The sequence below is a fragment of the Hypomesus transpacificus genome, chromosome 21 (assembly GCF_021917145.1).
Source record: "Hypomesus transpacificus isolate Combined female chromosome 21, fHypTra1, whole genome shotgun sequence".
Classification (NCBI taxonomy): Eukaryota; Metazoa; Chordata; class Actinopteri; order Osmeriformes; family Osmeridae; genus Hypomesus; species Hypomesus transpacificus.
In genome coordinates, this window is record NC_061080.1 from 10549251 (window position 1) to 10567847 (window position 18597).

The window sequence follows — 18597 nt, forward strand, 5'->3', positions numbered from 1 at the left end:
TGCGCCTTCAAGAATGGTTTTCGATGTTTAGAGGCTTAAAACATTTTTTTGTCAAGCAATCCAGTACTCAATATTTCAAAAACGTTTTATTTATTCCAATGCACAGTATACATACACACGTACGCAGTTATTCGACTTGACTGAAGGAATCCGAGCCAAAGCACAACATTGCCCCTGTAGTGCAGCCAGAGTATGGAGTGAGATTGTAGATGTATCTTGAATTTGAGAAACTGATTGTATTTCAGTTACGAAAAATAATAATAATTGCCACCAGTTATCACACTACAGTTAAGAGATTATTTTTTTCCCTTCAGATTTCTAAGTCCATACCAGAGCAGTCTGTGCGCTGCTCTGGGAAGATGGCTGGGGTCTGTTCAGTGGTCTGTTCAGTGGTCTATGAGGACTGTCCTTGCTCCCAAGGTCTGGACGGAGTTTCCTGAGCCGGCATGGAACTCAGCCACTGCTGGTAGTAACCACGGAAACCGTCGATCTGGTTCAAATAGTTGTTCCTGGATTTATACTGAGAACGAGGTATAGAGGAAGAGAGAGAGAGGGAGGGTACGGAGGGAGAGAGAGAGAGAGGAGAGAGGGAGAGAGGGAGGGAGGGAACTTTTAGAAAGATAATGAGGAAACAACACACATACACACACTTCAACTTTGACTTTAAACACACACACACACACACACACTTACCTGGTCGTAACCAGGTGGGTATTGAGCAGCGAGCTCCAGCTGCTTGATGATGACATCGTTGGGTGGGACCTCCAGGTGTTTCATGCTCTTAATCACTTCCTTCAGGTACACGAAGTTAAGCCTCCGAGCAGCGCGGCCAATCAGGGCGGAGAACACATGCACGCTCGGCTTCAGCCCCGCCTCCTACAGGATGCACAGTCAGCAATTAAGGAAAGACAACCTGATTGGGCCTACCTAGTGTGTGTGTGTGAGTGTGAGTGTGTATATGTGTGTGTGTATATGTGTGTGTGTGTGTGAGTGTGTATATGTGTGTGTGTGTGTGTGAGTGTGTATATGTGTGTGTGTGTGAGTGTGTATATGTGTGTGTGTGTGTGTATGTGTGTGTGTGTGTGTGAGTGTGTATATGTGTGTGTCACCTCCATGTCTTTCAGAAGCTGCAGTCCATCCTTCTTCTGCACACAGCCCAGAGCGAGACCGCCGTAGGTCTGCATGTCAGCACATATACCTTTCTGGGTCATCACACACACCATCTCCTGCCAGCACACACACACACACAGGCTCACATAATGGACTTGTGTGTTTTTAGGTATGTGTGTGTATGTGTATGTGTGTGTGTATATGTGTGTGTACCTTGGCTCCGTCCAGATCTCCTGCTCTGGCAGCCCTCCGTATCAGGCTGTTGAAGAACGCCACATCCAGCTTCACCTTGTGTTGCTTGGCAACCTGCAACAGGCTCAGCAGTGATTGGCTCCCCGGCTCCATGGTGTCAGCCAATAGAGAGAGGGTTTTGACGTCGGGTCGGCACCCATCTGCGGCCATCTTTTCAACAACACCTTCAGCCCCGCCCACAAGAGCTAGCCTATCAGAAGCTCCTGTAACCGTTCCCAAGGAAACCACACCCGTGTTGGTTAACCATAGGTCCAGCAGGTTGGGAGGGCGGGCATTGTCCACTGACTGACAGGCGAGTGAGCCAATGGGAGCCTCTTGGTCGTCTCTTCCTGGTACGAGGAGGGCGGAGCCCCCGGCGTCTTCCCCACCCTGCACCGTTACTGCGGGGATGGCGGCATGGATGCCCGGGTTGCTGTGGCAACCGGGGTTGTCGTCATGGCCACCGGACGGTGTGAACAGCTGGGCCTCCAGCAAGTCAACGTCCAGCGGAGCTCCGCCCCCAGAACCCCGCTTGACCTTCGACCCCCTCTGGCCCCCCTGACCCCCCCCCTTCTCTGGGGTCAGCAGCAAGGCTGAGGCCAGCGCAGTGTCACCTATCCCACAATCCCTTGCAGCCCGGAGCAGCAGGTTGTAGTTCTTAAGGTCAGGGCGGAGCCCCATCCTCAACATCTGACGCCACACCTGACACGCACACACACATATTAATCAGTAGGTTGCTGGTTCAATTCCCAGCCATGCCAGATAGAACCCTAACCTTACTTGCCTTGGGGAGAATATGTCCCTGTACTTACTGTTAGTCGCTCTGGATAAGAGCGTCTGCTAAATGACTAAATGTAATGTAAATGTAATGTACACAAACACGCACACACACATATCAAATGTATCCCAGTCAGTCCAATGGTGGGTGAAGGGTTAAGGCTAGACCCTCCAGGTGTGTTATACCTGCAGAGCCAGTCTGAATCCTGCCTCCTTGTCTCTCACACACCCCATCAGCAAGTAGTGGAACGTCTCCTGGGTGACGGCATGGCCACCCTGCAGGATCTCCTACACACATTGCAATCAAATACATTTGATTAAAAAAGGCTAGGATCAGTCTCACTGTGAATAGCTTCAACACAACAAGCAGGACAGCCAGATAATCTACATCAACACCCACGCATGTGTACCCTGAGCGTGTGCAGGCAGGCACGGAGGTGATTGGTCAGGGCGTGGGTCTTCAGGAGGGCATGGAAGGTGATGTCATTCAGGGGGTGGTTCTTCCGGCGAAGCTCCTGCTCCAATCTCAGCGCCTGTTGCAACCCTGCCTGTTTCCACGGTGACTCGGCACAGGCATTGAACAAGGCGGTGTAGGTGGCGTCCGTGGGAACCAGGCCTCGCTTCTTCATCTGGGGGGGGGGGGGCGGGAGTTATGACACACACACAGGAACGAACACACACACAGAAACAGACACACACAGGGATACACACACACAGGGACAGACACACACACAAAAACAGACACAGGAACACATACGCACAGATACACACACACACACACACAGGAACACACACACACAGATACACACACCCTAACAGACACACACACACAGGAACACACACAGGGTGGATGTGCATACGTGGTTGTAGAGTCTGAAGGCCAGTTTGAGGTTGCCTGAGCGTCCACACCCCCCTATGAGCAGCGTGTAGTTGAACTCCTCCGGCTGCAGCCTCTCTCCCCGCAGCATGTCCTCCTGGAACAGCTCCAGGGCCTCGCTTAGCTGTTACCACGGAGACACGTGGGCGGAGGTGACGTTACCGAGGAGACACGGGGGGGACGATGAAAACATGGAGACAAATGAGGGCAGGCAATGTTACCAAGGAAACACAAGGGTGGAGATGGGGGGGGGCGACATAGAAATGTAAGAAGGAGAGGTGATAAGACAAGATGTAGGCCTAGGCGGGGTTGGAAACACCAGGTGACCAATAGGATGAAGGAGAGGGGACAGAGATCAGAGGCACGCGGGAACTGGGACGGTCTTGGATCAGTTCTCAACATGATAGAGACGGAGGGAGGGAGATAAGTTCTCTAACCTTGTTCTCCTTGATTAGTTTCTTGCACTGTAGAAAGTACCAGTAGGGAGTGTTCCTCCTTCCAGTTCGAGACCTGAAAGGCACCGGGTCCGTGTCTTCGTTCGCTCCATCCTCCTCACTGCCATCCCGGAACCTCATGTCCCGTAGCAGCGGGGAGGTCTTTCGGAATGACCGCTTCGAGGCAAAGGCGCCGGACAACGAGCCAAAGCGTTCCTCGGATATCTCGTTTTCATCCTGGCTAGGCTGGACGGAGACAGATCTTGGTAGGTCCAGATGTACCGGGTTGACAAAATTCTCCCTCGGTTTCCGAGCGCTCGCCATTGACACCGAAACGGCAAATCCTTTCCATTGGGTGTCAGTAACTGACGCCCGTTGAAACGGGCACTGACCTTTACCGGTGAATACTGTCGAAAGATCTCGCGTCGTTGGAACTGAAACGTACCTGACACCGTAATCAACGATACATCTTCTGTTTCTCAAGCACGAACGAGAGACACAAGGGAACATTATTTTGTAACTTTAGCTAGACTAACAGGATACGTTTAGCTTGAAGGTAGCTGTCAATTCAACTTTAGTCAATATCAAACTAAAATAGTTTCCGGAAGGTCACAAACTATTTACGCTTATGTGGCAAAAAATGAATCCAGTCTTGGCGATCCTGTCATTTTTATTCTTCGTAAACACCAGATCAGCCAGCAGCAAGATCAGCCAGCAGCAAGCATGTTGAGCTTGTTGTCCAGTGAGGGATGCTAAGCAGACATGACGAGTACATTGCCGAGAAGCCAGAATACAATTGAAGAAATTAAACGCATTTCTCATTGCTGTTTTATGTAAAAGTCAGTATGGTCAAATATAATCAAGCCTGTTCTATTATAGACTATAATTTGTCCATAACCCTTGAAATCAATACAGTCCCAGAATGATTTCAACAGAAGATTGCCGAAAGATATTGATTAGTATTCCTGTCAGGTTTAGAGGTCACCAGTCGAGAGATCTAAACCCAGCAATACTGCCCTCTTCTGGTCACACTGGGAACTACAGTTCACAACAAGTTTGCATCATTGATGAGTACTTGATGAAGACTCTACAGTACACTATTGTACTCTGCTCTGCTTTACTCTGTTATAAGCTTTGCTATTTTCATCTCCCCACTCCTCATCTCTCATCTCCTTTCACTGTGTATGTGGGAAAAAGATTTGAGAGGTTGAAAAAATATGATTTGTTTAGGGCCCCAAAACCCTGCCCATGTTCCTGACTACTGCAGCTCTTTTTTAAACAAATTTCACAATTTCTGAAAGACAAAGAGATGTGTGTGTGTCAGACACTACATACAGACAGAGGGTCATCACAAGTACGTCTTTATTATCATAAATAATATACTGTGGTATGACTCCCACATCGTGAACAAAACAGTCCTTTTATGGCACAAAACAGCAACCACAGTAAACTCCTTATATGGAGATCCCACCTGTCCATCCCTTTTGATCGTGATTGGACAGCACAGGCACGGAAGTCCCGCCCTCTTAACGTGATTACACTCCTTCCCAGGGTGTCTTGGGGTGGCATGCCATATCACCATGGTGACCGGGGCAGGGTCTGTGCCACCCGACTCTGGAACAAGGTCACCTGATCCAAGAGAGGGAGGGGCGTTTCTCTGATGACCAATGGCAGGTCTTCATGGAGCAGAGGGTAGATGACCACACTGAGAGCAGGGCGCTCTGAAGAGAACCTGGAGGGAGGGAGACAGGGAGGGAGGGATACAGGGAGGGGGGGAGGGAGACAGGGAGACAGGGAAACAGGGAGACAGGGAGGGAGGGGAGGGGAGGGGAGGGGGGAGACAGGGAGGGAGGGGAGACAGGGGGACAGGGGAGACAGGGAGGGAGAGAGGGAGACAGGGGGGGAGGGAGGGAAGTACAAAGCGGGGGAAAGTGAGAGTGAAAGACAGACATAGAGAGTGAGAGTGCAAACTGGTAACCATGTTACTGACAGGTAGTCAGACAGACAGGTAGTCAGACAGACAGACAGACAGACCTGTCCAGTAGAGTCTTCTGAAGCGTGCGACAGGACACCAGGGTTCCGCCCATGAACATGTGACACATGACAACGTCACGGCAACGCTCCATGAAGGTCGCCACGGCGTCGGGCTGGAAGGTTCCGTTGCGTGAGACGATGCAGAGCCGCTGCAGCCGGGAGCAGCAGGACAGAGCCTCGAAGAACGCCGAGTTAGCACTGAGGTAGGGCTGCTCCAGCCTGCACACACACACAGAACCATACGTACAAACACAAATAAGTCCCACTCCTTATGTGTGTGTGTGTATGTGGTGTGTATGGTGTGTGTGTATGGTTGTGTGTGTGGTGTGTGTGTATGGTTGTGTGTGTGTGTATGGTTGTGTGTATGGTTGTGTGTGTGGTGTGTGTGTATGGTTGTGTGTGTGTATGGTTGTGTGTGTGGTGTGTGTGTATGGTTGTGTGTATGGTTGTGTGTGTGGTGTGTGTGTGTGGTGTGTGTATGGTTGTGTGTGGTGTGTGTATGGTTGCTCTGGATAAGAGCGTCTGCTAAAATGACTAAATGTGTGTGCATGCTAACCTGAGCTCCCGGAGCTGGCTGCAGTGCTGCAGAGCTTCCAGCAGGGCAGCGCTGTAGCTTATGGTCTTTAAGGAGCCCAGGTTGGCTAGAGACAACACCTGCAGCTCCCGGCACCGCTGGGCCACCTGCACCAGCCCCGCCCCCCTGGACACACCCGGCACACCCGCCAGCGTCAGTTTCCGTAGCCGCGGCAACTCCTGCAGGGCGGCAATATGGGCGTCGCCAACGACCCTCGCCCAGGCGCACGCTCGGGGCTCCGCCCACACGCGTACGCACGCCTCTAGGCGTGGCAGCGCCGACACGAACCCCGGTCCCGTCACCTCCAGGACCTCCAGGGAGGGGCAGCCGGCCAGGAGGGCGCCCAGCCCCGAGGTGCCGTCCCTGGGGAAGGAGGGGGCCGAGTCTGGCCTGTAGCTCTGGAGCCCCACGCGGGGGGGCTTCCTGAGGCCCAACAGCAGGGCGGAGGGGGAGAGGGTGTGTGTGGGGGCGTGTGTGTTTGTGTGGGGGCCGTCGGCCAGCGCGCACACGGGCAGGGAGAGCGAGCGGAGGTGTGTGAGCCTGGCCAGGCTGGCGCACAGGTGCGTGTCTCCGCCCAGGCCCGCAGGGTTGTCGTGGTGATAGTGTGTGTGCGTCAGGTTGAGGTGTGCGAGGTTGGGGCAGCCCGTAACCAGCCGGTTCATCGTCTCGGCAACAAGCTCGTCCTCCCCACGCGCCCCGTTGCCCTCTGGGTAAGGATTGTGGCTTATTCCACTGAGGTTCAGGCTGACCAATCGTGTCGCATCTCTGATTCCGTCCTCCAGCAACGACCGGACGAGCTGCGGCCGTAACGCGGGGCAACGGCTGAAACTCAGGTGCTTAGGGGCGTTGCCGTTGAGGGCCCTCCGTAGTGACTCAGCGTCCAACCAGGAGCGAGGAAGCTGCAAGGCCTCCAGGTCACCGTGGCGACCCAAGGTCTGGGCCAATGAGGCGGCGGCTGGCCAGTGGGCGGGGTTGAGACCAGGAACTGAAACCAGGAAGACTCGGAGGTGTTCCGGAACACAGACGCTGAACACAGCCAGGTAGAGCAAGAGGAGGGTCTGGTTCACCTGCAACGCACACACACACAGGTACACACACACACACACACACAGGTACACACACACACATATACAGAGGTACACACACACAAAATGTTTATGTAACATACAAACATTGCCAAGATAAAAACTGTTGAATACAAGATCCTTTCACAGCAGCACTCACAACCATGCTCACACGCACACCCCAACCACACCCCACCCTCCTCCCTTCCTCCCTTCCTCCCCTCCTCCCTTCTCCCCTCCCTACCTCCCCTGGAGCGAGGCGGGCGGTGAAGCACTGCAGCTGTTGGTAGTGTGGGACGCTGCTCTGCCCCACCATGAGCTGGCAGCACATGCTGGTGCCCTCTCTGGTCACTTCAGGGATCTCCAGCCGCAGCTGCAGCCGCTGCAGGCCGCAGCAGCAGGGCACCACGCCGTAGCTGGGAGTCAGCAGCGTCTGCCTCAGAGCACGAACGCGCCCCAGCGAATCACGTGCCTCCGCGCTCAGCTGGGCGGAGTCGAAGCCGGGAGCCACGTCGAAGGCCAGTGATTGGAGGAGAGGGAGGGAGGAGAGGAGGCGGGAGAGGCGGAGCGTGGTGACGCGGCAACCGGACAGGTCGAGTTGAGTCACCGCCCGGCAACGATGGACCTGGTCGATGGTGGATCCGGACAGCCAATAACAGCCGTTCAGGCTGAGGGACTGCACCTGATTGGACAGCTGCTTCAGCACCTGGCAAACAGTGGCGTCGCTGGCCTGGAGGAAGGGGAGGGGCCCGGGACAGGAAAGAGGAAGCAGGGAACACAATGATTGGTCACAGAACCAAGTGTGCCTATGAGTGAGTGTGTGTGTGTGTGTCTGTGCATGCCTGTCTGTGTGTGTGTGTGTGTATGTGCATGCCTGTCTATCTGTGTGTGTGTGTGTGTCTGTGTGTGTGTGTGTTACCGTGTAGTCCTCAGTCAGGCAGGCGTGGCTGAGCAGGGTCTTGTCGTGGCAGAGCGAGTGCAGTTTGCGGCAGACGCGTGCCACGCTCAGTAGCAGGTCGGGCAGGGGCACGTAGCGCAGCACGCCCAGCAGGATCTCATCAGAGAAGTCCGACATCCCCACGGAGACAGCAGGAACGCCCTCCTCTCCACACACCGCCTGGGGACAGACAGACAGACAGACAGACAGACAGACAGACAGGCAGGCAGGCAGGCAGGCAGGCAGGCAAGCAAGCAGATAGACAAACAGACGGGCAGACAGACGGGCAGACAGACAGAAAAGTACAGACAGAATCAGAGACAGCAGTTAAAACAGTAAACGTTATGTTTGAACAGCTCTACACAGAAACATACCATAGCGTCTTATCCAGATAGCGACAGATGACACTGAACTACATTGGTAGCAGACTTCTGTGCATCAACACAACAACCTCACGGCTAACTCACTGCAATTAAGCTACTTTGAGATACCCAATGGAAACAATTAATTATTTAAAATCAGTTAGGATTGAACAGTCAACTCATTAAAACTCACTGCAGTCGGGGTAGCGAGCCGGTGCTAGCTAAAGCTTGCTAGGTAAATCTGTAGCTAGTAGGCTATTGTTTGGTATTCGGAACGGTTTCTGGAAAATATCAGTAAACTAACCTGCACAATTTGATTGTCCATGTTTTCATGTAAGGTTCCACTTAAAGACATGCTCGTTTTTATGGGCGTTTCATGTGTGTAGTTTTCTTTAAGCGATGATGTCCAGGGGCTATCTCGCCGGCGACATTACTTGGTTGAGACGTGGAACAAAAAGCACGCTAGCTGTAGCAGAAGACCGGATGATCATAAGTGACGGACTCACTTCCGCTCATTTCAGTGAAACACGTCAACACTTAAGGAATCGGTTAACGATTTCTTCACGTTAAGTGGTTCACTTTAGAGGAAGTAAAATTCTTTATTAAGTCTGGCTTCACATTGATCTGCTGGAATAATTAAGTAATAGTTTACACAGACTGTCAACTAATTATTTGTAGTACTGTGTCTGTGACCATAATAAATATAGGCCTATGTGTGATCATATTAAGACGATGAAAGCTGTCATTCTTGCCGCAGGATATGGAACGAGGTTGCAAAGAGATGTCGAAAACAGCACCTGCGGAAGATTTAGCCACCTGTCTGGCATTTCCAAACCATTGCTTCCTGTGGGCAACTCTTCCTTGATATCATACTGGGTTAATGCGTTGACTGCCACTGAATGTGTGGATACGATTTACGTGATTACAAATGCCCTGCACCAAGAGAAATTTCAGGAGTGGGCCAAAGATTTCCACAACGTTAAAATCCTCAGTGATGGAACAAGAAGCAATGAAGAGCGTCTTGGTGCAGTGTCCTGCCTTCAACTGGCTGTGAAGAACTTCATGATCAAGGATCATGTGGTCATTATTGGAGGTGACACTCTCTTTAAGGAAGATTTCAGCCTCAACAAAGTAAAGGAGAAGTTTTGTGAACTTCAAGCAAAGAGTGAGGACAGTAATCTGGTACTTTCTTACCAGTGCAAAGATGAGGACACCTCCAAGTATGGCATATTGGAGGTTGATGAAGCTTTTCGGGTGCTGTGCATGAAGGAGAAACCACTGTTCTCTGAGACAACATCGAGGAGGGCATGTCCCTGTTTCTATATTCTGTCCCAAACAAGCCTTCCTCTTCTAGATGACTTTCTGGACGCATTTAAGGAATCTGCCATTGAAGAGAAGGACGCACCTGGAAATTTCTTGTCTTGGCTCATCCCAAGAAAACCTGTGTACACTTATGAGATTGATGGCCGTTTTGATGTTGGAAACCTGCAATCCTATATTGAATGTGATCTATATTTTAGAGAACTTCACGATGTTAAGTCATACATGATATAGTAAACTGCTAAATACATTGTGACTGGGTCAGTACAACCAAACCTTTCTGTAACGTTATAATCATGAAAAACTTCCTGCCTATATTCCAACTATTGGTCTTTGTATTACCTTTGTACAGTCTAGAGAACCTTTATTCTAAAATGTGTTTTGTAATTCATACATTTGATAAAAAACCACTTGACTAAAAAAATAAAGGTTCACTTTATCCAAAGTAACTTGGTCCCAATATAATTATTTTAGCCCCATTATAATACTATTAATATTGTTTATATTGAGATGAGCAATGAGATCACTTTAAACCTAAGTTGTTTTGGGGGTAATGGGGCAGTAAGTTACTTAAGCTACACCTTTAAATACTGTATTTACAGTACATCTGACTGGAGCTGCGCTCTATTAGCGCAGGGTCAAGTCTCAGTTTGTATAAATCAATTTATTCCAGAAACGTTATTTTCACACCACACTGGTCAGGACAAGTGATCAGAGGAACATATTGTTGCATTTTCTGAGAGATGGCAACTAGTGCTACTTGGTCAGAGGTTGAAGTGTGAACCACAGGAGTGACGAGAGAAACAGGAGTTCATAGACATGTGCACTTTATTGAATTCTTATTGGTCGGTGTTGACAGTATCCCAGCAGCCCTCTCACCTCCCCTGACGGTGGGGTGAAGGGTAATGACAACCTTTACACTTTCATACAAAAGGTAAAGATTATTTTTTGCATAACAAAACACAAAAACTGGACCAAGTATTTTTTTCTCTTAAGGCTGAAAGTACAAAAAAAACAAACCGAACGACTTGACTCGATTACATAATTTACATATTAAGCAATACTAGGAACCAGGAGAGACTGAGCATTAGCCCCGCCCCCCCCAGCCCAGGAAACCTTCACAGAGGTAAATAAGGTGGGTGAACAGACAACTGGGACGACCTACACAACAAATATACAGGGAGGATCCTCCCTCTCACAGGCCCCCTGCTGGCCGAAGCCCTGCAGACACCAGGCAGGCAGGCTGGGGTTGCCCGGACGACGGGCCTCTTGGATGGAAGAGTGGGAGGGGCGGAGCGTGGGGGGGGGGGGGGTCAGAACTCTGCACACACCATTGTGTGTGAGTATGAGAGAGAGTGTATGTGTGTGTGTGTGAGAGTGCAAGTGTGTGCAGAGCTCAAGCGGTCACTAGCGGTGCGTGTAGTAAGAGGATGGGGGAGGGGGGAGGGAGACAGTCTGTTTAGAAGCACTTCCTGTGGACGATGGAGGGGCCGGACTCATCGTACTCCTGCTTGCTGATCCACATCTGCTGGAAGGTGGACAGGGAGGCCAGGATGGAGCCTCCGATCCAGACAGAGTACTTCCTCTCTGGGGGGGCAATGATCTGAAGACGGGAGGAAGAGAAGCCGTTAGACCTGAAGTGGACTCAGACGAACCCCATTACAAAGTTATTACGGCTGTAGCTGTTCCAGCATCTTGCACTTGGCTTGTAAAAAAAACTTGCTTCACTGAACAAATTGCAATTATACAAATGGAAACTCTTGGAACATTAAGCTGGTGGGTTCTAAAAGAGCTTTTAGAGATGCGTGTCTCCAGTCCTCACCTTGATCTTCATGGTGGAGGGGGCCAGGGCTGTGATCTCTTTCTGCATGCGGTCAGCGATGCCGGGGTACATGGTGGTACCTCCAGACAGCACGGTGTTGGCGTACAGGTCCTTACGGATGTCAACGTCACACTTCATGATGCTGTTGAAGGTGGTCTCATGGATGCCACAGGACTCCATACCTGCGGAAGGGAGGGGGTTAGAGATAAACATCTAGACTCACCAGCAGAACAGACTCCACCAGAACAGAAACAGAGGGCTTCAAACTAAGACCAGCGACCACCCAGTGCATCGTGGGATGTGATGAGACTCACCGAGGAAGGAGGGCTGGAACAGGGCCTCGGGGCAGCGGAACCTCTCGTTGCCGATGGTGATGACCTGTCCGTCGGGAAGCTCGTAGCTCTTCTCCAGCGAGGAGGAGGAGGCAGCGGTGCTCATCTCCTGCTCAAAGTCCAGCGCCACGTAGCACAGCTTCTCCTTGATGTCACGCACGATCTCACGCTCGGCCGTGGTGGTGAAGGAGTAGCCACGCTCTGTCAGGATCTTCATCAGGTAGTCGGTGAGGTCACGGCCAGCCAGATCCAGACGCAGGATGGCGTGGGGCAGGGCGTAGCCCTCGTAGATGGGCACTGTGTGGGTCACACCATCACCGGAGTCCATGACGATACCGGTGGTACGACCAGAGGCGTAGAGGGACAGCACAGCCTGGATGGCCACGTACATGGCGGGGGTGTTGAAGGTCTCGAACATGATCTGGTGAGGAGAGGAGGAGGGGTGAGGAAGAGTGACGCAACACCAGCAGGTCACTACACAGCACACAGCAAAGAGCCATGCACTAGACTAGAGACAAGTCGCTCAGTCAACAGGAGCACTGAGACACGTGTTATGTTTCCATCAAACGGTCCTGTCATTAGTAGTGAACATGAAGCTAAGACTGGATCATCCTAGTGATGAGGCCCGAGGGGCCGGCATGCAGACAGGCAGCACACAGGAGGAGAGAAACCTGGAGCTTCCAGAGAGACTGACAGATCAGCAGAGCTGAGGAGAGAGGGCCTGAAGGAGGACGAACGAGAACAAAAAAGGAACTCAAGAACAGTAAAGTAGGAGGTATGTTCAGGGGGGCTGCAGTTCTGAATAATCTTTTGGCCTGGTCACTTCCTTCCCCAAATGGTTGGGAGGGTGAGAGAGAGATTGAGAGAGCCAGACAGACTGAAGCCTCACCTGGGTCATCTTCTCCCTGTTGGCCTTGGGGTTGAGGGGGGCCTCAGTGAGCAGGACAGGGTGCTCCTCAGGGGCCACACGGAGCTCGTTGTAGAAGGTGTGATGCCAGATCTTCTCCATGTCGTCCCAGTTGGTCACAATGCCGTGCTCGATGGGGTACTTCAGGGTCAGGATACCCCTCTTGCTCTGGGCCTCGTCTCCCACATAGCTGTCCTTCTGGCCCATACCCACCATCACACCCTGGGGGAGGAGAGAGGGAGCTTAGTGGACTCAAAACAGATCCAAGGTTGGGCTGCAAGCCCTCACACAAAGACATGCATTACTGCAAAAGTACAGTATGCATTTTTGTGTAAAAAAAGTTTAAAAAAAGGCTTTGTGTAGTGAAATTAGGCCAAAGGAAATGAGTGAGTGAAAATGGTTGGTTAACTAAATTGTAGGTAAATGATTGACATGTGTAGATTACCTGATGCCTGGGGCGACCGACGATGGAGGGGAACACTGCGCGAGGAGCGTCATCTCCAGCGAAACCGGCTTTGCACATACCAGAGCCGTTATCAACGACCAGGGCGGCGATCTCGTCTTCCATTTCTGCACAAACAGGAACAAAAAAATGCGGAACCGTTAAAATTGCGAACAAGCTATTCAGTGAGCTGTTGTACCACCGAGCGGCCGCAAGGTGGCGCCGCAGCGCCCAGCTCCAGGGCCATGCCCAGTGCGGGAAGACAAAAGCCAGCTTCTCTTGGTCTAGTCATGGCCATATATGGGAATAGTTCGACCAGCTTAGTAAAAACTGCTGCTCGGCCCGTGACTGCCACCCCGCGTGCTGTTCTACAGCCGCCTGTGACAGCGAGGGGCCACTCCCTAATCCGAAACAAGGATAACCGTCCCCACGTCCCAGATCAACGCCTACTATGCGGTTGATGTTTATACAAAACTGTAATGTCCCGTACCACAAATGTCAACGGTCTAACCATAAAAGGTTAGACAGTTCGCAGGGCAAGTTACACGAAAGCGCTAACACCACACTAGTCCAGTTAGCTAGCTAACCGGCCGTGTAGCTCTTCTCGGTAACGGGCTGACCCAAATGTCCTAGTTAATGAAAAGTTAAGCATTAACTTTTGTATAATTACAATTTTTTTCAAAAGGTTCAGTAAGCTTAGCTAGCAGGCATTCAAGGGCGGTGGTCCACGTTAACGGCAGGATCATGTACGATAGAGAGGGTCGTGATGTAACCTCGGTTCATTAAGACTTGTGGCCGCTGACAGGCAGCTATGCCAAGCCCAGTGTTTCCCACACATAGACTAATTTGTGGCGGTGCGCCACACAATCAACACCGGCCGCCACATATTGCGCTTCGTAAAACATTTTTTTTGATCGCTATTTAGGTTAAAACACGCAGCGTATTCGTTCAGATGCATCTCCTTTCCCCTGCTCTCCCTCCGTCTCTCTCACTCATGCGTCTTTCTCACTTATGCACAGTCACAAAGTCAACACACGTTAGCAACAATACATACATACGCCGTTCTAGTAAGACCGACAGCTATATCAGCGAGCCTTCAGCATTAGTGCCGTAGCTAAAAGTCGAGGAAAGTTGAGGCTACTTTTCGCTAGGTACCTTACTCGAAGGTTCCCCTTCGTTCTTTTGGTGAGAAGTCTCAGGAGCTAGCTACTTACCCGGCGTCATGGAGCCGACCAGTTAAATAGCTGTTTAGCACTAGCGTTGCTACATGCATAATGCAGCAACGCTAGCCCCCCCCCCCCCCCCCCCCCCCCCCCCCGGTCGGACCCCCCACCCCCCTCCCCGCCACAACTAGATTTCTAATCTGTGGGAAACACTGCAAGCCGGTCCAGTATGCAAGCTCGAGCGGGACACACCCATGGCAACCAGACGCCATCAAAAAGAACAATCCGTTGAAATTCAAATTCCTCAAACGCTGCCGTCCTACTAAGCCTTTTCTGGTCCTTTATCAAATTAAACTCAAAGACAGGTAGCGTTAACACAAGACAACACAAATCGTCATCTTACAGCTCGATAACCAGGATAAATTAGCTAGCTCCCAAGCTAACCATACAATTCGTTACTGTAGCGACTTTATAGGAATACCTCGGAATGAATTAACAAGCAAAATGTAATTACAAGATGTCATTACGCTAGTTACAGTATTGTAATTTCTAGCTGCAGTTAGCTAGCTACAATTTTAACGTGTGTCGAAGCAATGAACGGATAACAGCTGCTTTATCAACAATATCTGTCCACACCGCCAACACTACAGCTTTTCAAACAAACTTAAGATCCATACTCAAGGCGGTACGCATTTTCGGTCTTACCTGTGTTTTAAGGAAGTGTTAACTGCAAAAGGAGAATGTATACGGGCGGTAGTCCGCTCTGCTAGATCGACTGTGGTAGAATGATGAAGCGTTGCCAAGGTGCTGGGTTTTATTTGCGCCCGCGCTGCAGCCCCTATCCATAAAAGGCAAACTTTCTGCACGGCGCGCTCTGATTGGCTCGAGCGCGTCCACTTGGAGAAGCGCATTCGGCCGGCTGAGGGACGGGGCAAGACTGGCAAAGCGGCCTACACTAAAAGCATAAACTTTAAAAGATTATCGATTTGTCGTTGAGATCAGTGCTTTTGTATGAAAGCAAATTAGCCAGAGTTTCATTCACGGCTACCTTGAAAACAATAAATCAAAGTGTTTTACGACTCTTAACCGAGAGAGTGGCCTCTCCGTCAAATGCAGGCTTAAAGTGATTTGTTTATTTAAGAATTTGTAATAATATTGGAGTTGTATTTATATCAGTCATTCCTTACAATGAACATACACACATTCCTGGGTCTCCCTCCTGCCCCGAAACAGCCTCTTAGGCTAAAGAGCTTATCTCTGTAGCAAACACAATACTTAACGACCCCCCAGCCCTTCAATAAGAACCACATATAGCTTTAGAAAAGAGAAGAGTGGAAAAAGAAGAGAATAATGAACATATATGCAATATAAGTTGCCTACATACTTATAAAGTTATATAATGTATTAATTTAGCAGACGCTTTTATCTAAAGCGACACACAGTACATGACTTAAAGACAAACTTGCAACATTCCTTACAATGAATACACACACACACACTTGCAGAGCCAGATTACGCATCACTGATGACAGCTGGATGAGTAGAAGGGTGACAGGTCAGGAGAGCACAGCTAACACCATTAACACGACACACACGCACACACTAAACCAAACTGTGACGGCGATATCCTTGGCAGAACTGACAGGCTAGATGGTGACAGCTCTTTGCAGCCTGTAAATCTATCACAGCAATCACCAAGTGTGTGTGTGTTTGTGTGTGTGTACGGCAGTGTAGGCATCGAATGTCTCTTTGTGTCGAGGCGAAAGGGACCATGTTGCCTCTGGCTCTTGTATACTATCCACACTTTCCAAACTATCAATTTATGACCAGCACCAGTACCAGATACCAGGACCAGATACGAGACACCAGCACCAGTATTATTACCAGTACAGGACCAGGACCAGGAGCAGTTCCAGAGTCAGAGTCTCTGAAACCAGAGAGCATGGTCTTACTGGCTGACAGGACAGGGTTCATAGTGCTGCCGTGAGGAGGTAACACTTCATGGATTAGTAGGAACTGTGTCACACAAGCTGAATCACACACACACACACCTACACGCATACACACACACAATCTGAGGAATACTGCGACACACACACACACACACAGGTCACAGATATGCGTGTGCACACAACCACGCACCCAAACACACACCCACCTCCCCCCCCCCCCCACACACACACACACAGCTGTAGATGGCAGGGGTGGGTTTCCCAGTGAGACTATATTTGGAGTTCCTGCGGAGCGACCACATCCTGTCCATTGTTGTTGTAATTAAACTGATACCTTTTTGGAAGTCTACCTGTGTCCTCACTGAGACTGCCAACACTCCACACCCCTGTACTACATCACCACACCCGTGTGAGTCATCGCCACACCTGAGTACTTCCTCGTCCCACGAGTCACAATGTGTGCAGCACTTCACCATGTGTTCTATTGGGATGGTATGATGACGTTGTGATGAACAGGTGAGAAAGAGGAGGGAGAATGGATGAGGAGAGGAGGCAAGGAGGTGGAGAGGGTAGGATGATGAGAGGAGAGGAGGATGTTGCAGTGAACATGTCTTTTCAGCAAGTGACAGCAGAGCAAGGCCGTAATCATAATACATATTGGGGGGACACATCCCCCCCAATATTCAAATCTGGTCAAAATTTCCCCCCCAATATGTTGATATAAAAATAAAAATGTGCTACGCTAGGACAGGCAACCACGCACACTGTCCGAAATTATCATAATAAAAAAATAAGAATAATCGTCCCCCCCAATGTTGACTCCATGGCTACGGCCTTGCAGCAGAGAGACTAACTTTTTAAACAAAGTGGTCCTTCATTACACATTCATTAAAAATTGGATTAACAAGAAAATAAAGATGTATTATGTGTAGTTCTATATTCTAGTGACCTGTACCAAACTCCTGAGAAGTCTGTGAGAGGACAGGACGCTGGAGCTTGGAACCGTCTGTCCTCTGATTGGTCTACAGGACCCCTGTGGACGTGACACAGATGGCCAGAGAGGAGTCAGACACTCGCACGGGACTGAAACGCACCTCGCAGTAACCATGACAACACGGAGCAAGCTGTCACATACTCCGACAAGGCCTTCATTATCCCAGAGGCCCAGACACTCACTGCACAGACTGTAAACAAGCCAGCTCTGGCGTTTTAGTTAGCTGTACAAAGTGTTAGTTGGTGCCTGCTATGCTATGCTATCACATGCTAGCAGTGCTTGGTATACAGTGAATGTAAACTGACTGGTTTCTGCTATTCTATGCTATCACACAGGGGGGATGGGGGGGAGGGGGTGAGGAGTATCTATCGTCATTCATTAATTCCAGGAATGTTGTTAGAGTGGAATGACCTATCAGAGACTGAATAGCCTTGGAACTCACACACATGCAGTCTCTTTCACAATCTCTCTCTCTCACATACACACTCTCTCTCACACACACACACCCACTCTCTCTCACACCCACTCTCTCTCACACACACACACCCACACACACACTCTCTCGCACACACACCCACACACTTAGGAGGTCCTAATACGGGCATGTCAGAGGAACAGGACAGACACCGGCAGGAGAGACAGGAAGTTCATTTCTCACGGCCTCTCTGCAGTAACTGCACACAGGAAGTGACTTCACAAACACTGTGCAGCCCGGTGCACTGTTGCGCTGTGTTCGTTAAGTAACAGTTCACCCTGTCATCAACATAGCTAACAACCTAGCCCCACGGTTACAAGCACACACACTCACGTTACAAGCACACACACTCACGTTACAGTACACAAACACACACAGAGCCACAGACACACACATATATAAAGACACACTAACAAGCACACACATGGAAACACACACACACCACAAATTCACACGCACACATACTGTTGATGCCTGGTTTGGGTGCAGCCCTGGGGAGCGCCGTCCCTTTAAGGGAATCCCTGGCTGACATCCATATAAGGAGAAGTTGGACGAAGTCACATGGGAGGAAGAATGTGCAGGACTGGTCATGTGACTACTTCAGAGGAAATAAGACTGAATGAATGAATGAATGAGTGTGTGTGTGTGAGTGTGTGTGTGAGTGTGAGTGACACATCCTGTCAGGCTTGATCATCCCCTGGGACAGCCCTGTTGGTAAACCTTTGAAACCCAGCCTTTGAGCAAGGTTGCCAAAGTTGCCAGAGTTGCGTGTTACGTGTAAGAGTTACGC

At 50.3% G+C, this 18597-nt stretch overlaps 4 protein-coding genes across 4 annotated transcripts; 1 reads left to right on the top strand and 3 right to left on the bottom strand.

The window, feature by feature from the left end:
• Nucleotides 1–221: 221 nt before the first annotated feature.
• Nucleotides 222–4174, bottom strand: ptcd1 (pentatricopeptide repeat domain 1). The gene is made up of 8 exons (XM_047043827.1): nt 3433–4174; nt 2979–3119; nt 2529–2747; nt 2305–2406; nt 1324–2043; nt 1110–1226; nt 694–876; nt 222–520 (listed from the first exon to the last, which is right to left on the bottom strand). Exons 1-8 carry the CDS (start codon nt 3937–3939, stop codon nt 395–397), a joined length of 2115 nt encoding a protein of 704 aa, XP_046899783.1. The 5' UTR covers nt 3940–4174; the 3' UTR covers nt 222–394.
• A 600-nt stretch (nt 4175–4774) lies between these two features.
• Nucleotides 4775–8851, bottom strand: fbxl18 (F-box and leucine-rich repeat protein 18). Its single transcript, XM_047043826.1, has 6 exons — nt 8705–8851; nt 8021–8218; nt 7346–7831; nt 6020–7104; nt 5464–5682; nt 4775–5161 (listed from the first exon to the last, which is right to left on the bottom strand). Exons 1-6 carry the CDS (start codon nt 8753–8755, stop codon nt 5005–5007), a joined length of 2196 nt encoding a protein of 731 aa, XP_046899782.1. The 5' UTR covers nt 8756–8851; the 3' UTR covers nt 4775–5004.
• A 47-nt stretch (nt 8852–8898) lies between these two features.
• zgc:136439 (uncharacterized protein LOC678627 homolog) lies at nt 8899–10158 on the top strand. Its single transcript, XM_047043878.1, has one exon. It carries the CDS (start codon nt 9112–9114, stop codon nt 9952–9954), a length of 843 nt encoding a protein of 280 aa, XP_046899834.1. The 5' UTR covers nt 8899–9111; the 3' UTR covers nt 9955–10158.
• A 372-nt stretch (nt 10159–10530) lies between these two features.
• On the bottom strand, nt 10531–15197 carry actb1 (actin, beta 1). Its single transcript, XM_047043872.1, has 6 exons — nt 15092–15197; nt 13227–13351; nt 12764–13003; nt 11857–12295; nt 11543–11724; nt 10531–11323 (listed from the first exon to the last, which is right to left on the bottom strand). The coding sequence occupies exons 2-6, from the start codon at nt 13347–13349 to the stop codon at nt 11180–11182; spliced, it is 1128 nt and encodes a 375-aa protein (XP_046899828.1). The 5' UTR covers nt 13350–13351; nt 15092–15197; the 3' UTR covers nt 10531–11179.
• Between the last annotated feature and the right edge of the window lie 3400 nt (nt 15198–18597).

Excerpts from the sequence above, each read along its gene's own strand:
- ptcd1 (XM_047043827.1), bottom strand. The coding sequence starts at position 3,939 with ATGTTCCCTTGTGTCTCTCGTTCGTGCTTGAGAAACAGAAGATGTATC. Across the intron at positions 3,120-3,432 it reads AACTAATCAAGGAGAACAAG|CTAAGCGAGGCCCTGGAGCT; the intron begins GTTAGAGAACTT and ends CCGTGGTAACAG. Across the intron at positions 2,407-2,528 it reads CCTGCCTGCACACGCTCAGG|GAGATCCTGCAGGGTGGCCA; the intron begins GTACACATGCGT and ends CAATGTGTGTAG.
- fbxl18 (XM_047043826.1), bottom strand. The coding sequence starts at position 8,755 with ATGTCTTTAAGTGGAACCTTACATGAAAACATGGACAATCAAATTGTG. Across the intron at positions 8,219-8,704 it reads TGGACAATCAAATTGTGCAG|GCGGTGTGTGGAGAGGAGGG; the intron begins GTTAGTTTACTG and ends GTCTGTCCCCAG. Across the intron at positions 5,162-5,463 it reads CAGAAGACTCTACTGGACAG|GTTCTCTTCAGAGCGCCCTG; the intron begins GTCTGTCTGTCT and ends CCCTCCCTCCAG.
- zgc:136439 (XM_047043878.1), top strand. The coding sequence starts at position 9,112 with ATGTGTGATCATATTAAGACGATGAAAGCTGTCATTCTTGCCGCAGGA.
- actb1 (XM_047043872.1), bottom strand. The coding sequence starts at position 13,349 with ATGGAAGACGAGATCGCCGCCCTGGTCGTTGATAACGGCTCTGGTATG. Across the intron at positions 11,725-11,856 it reads GTTCCAGCCCTCCTTCCTCG|GTATGGAGTCCTGTGGCATC; the intron begins GTGAGTCTCATC and ends TCCCTTCCGCAG. Across the intron at positions 11,324-11,542 it reads CCTCCACCATGAAGATCAAG|ATCATTGCCCCCCCAGAGAG; the intron begins GTGAGGACTGGA and ends TCCCGTCTTCAG.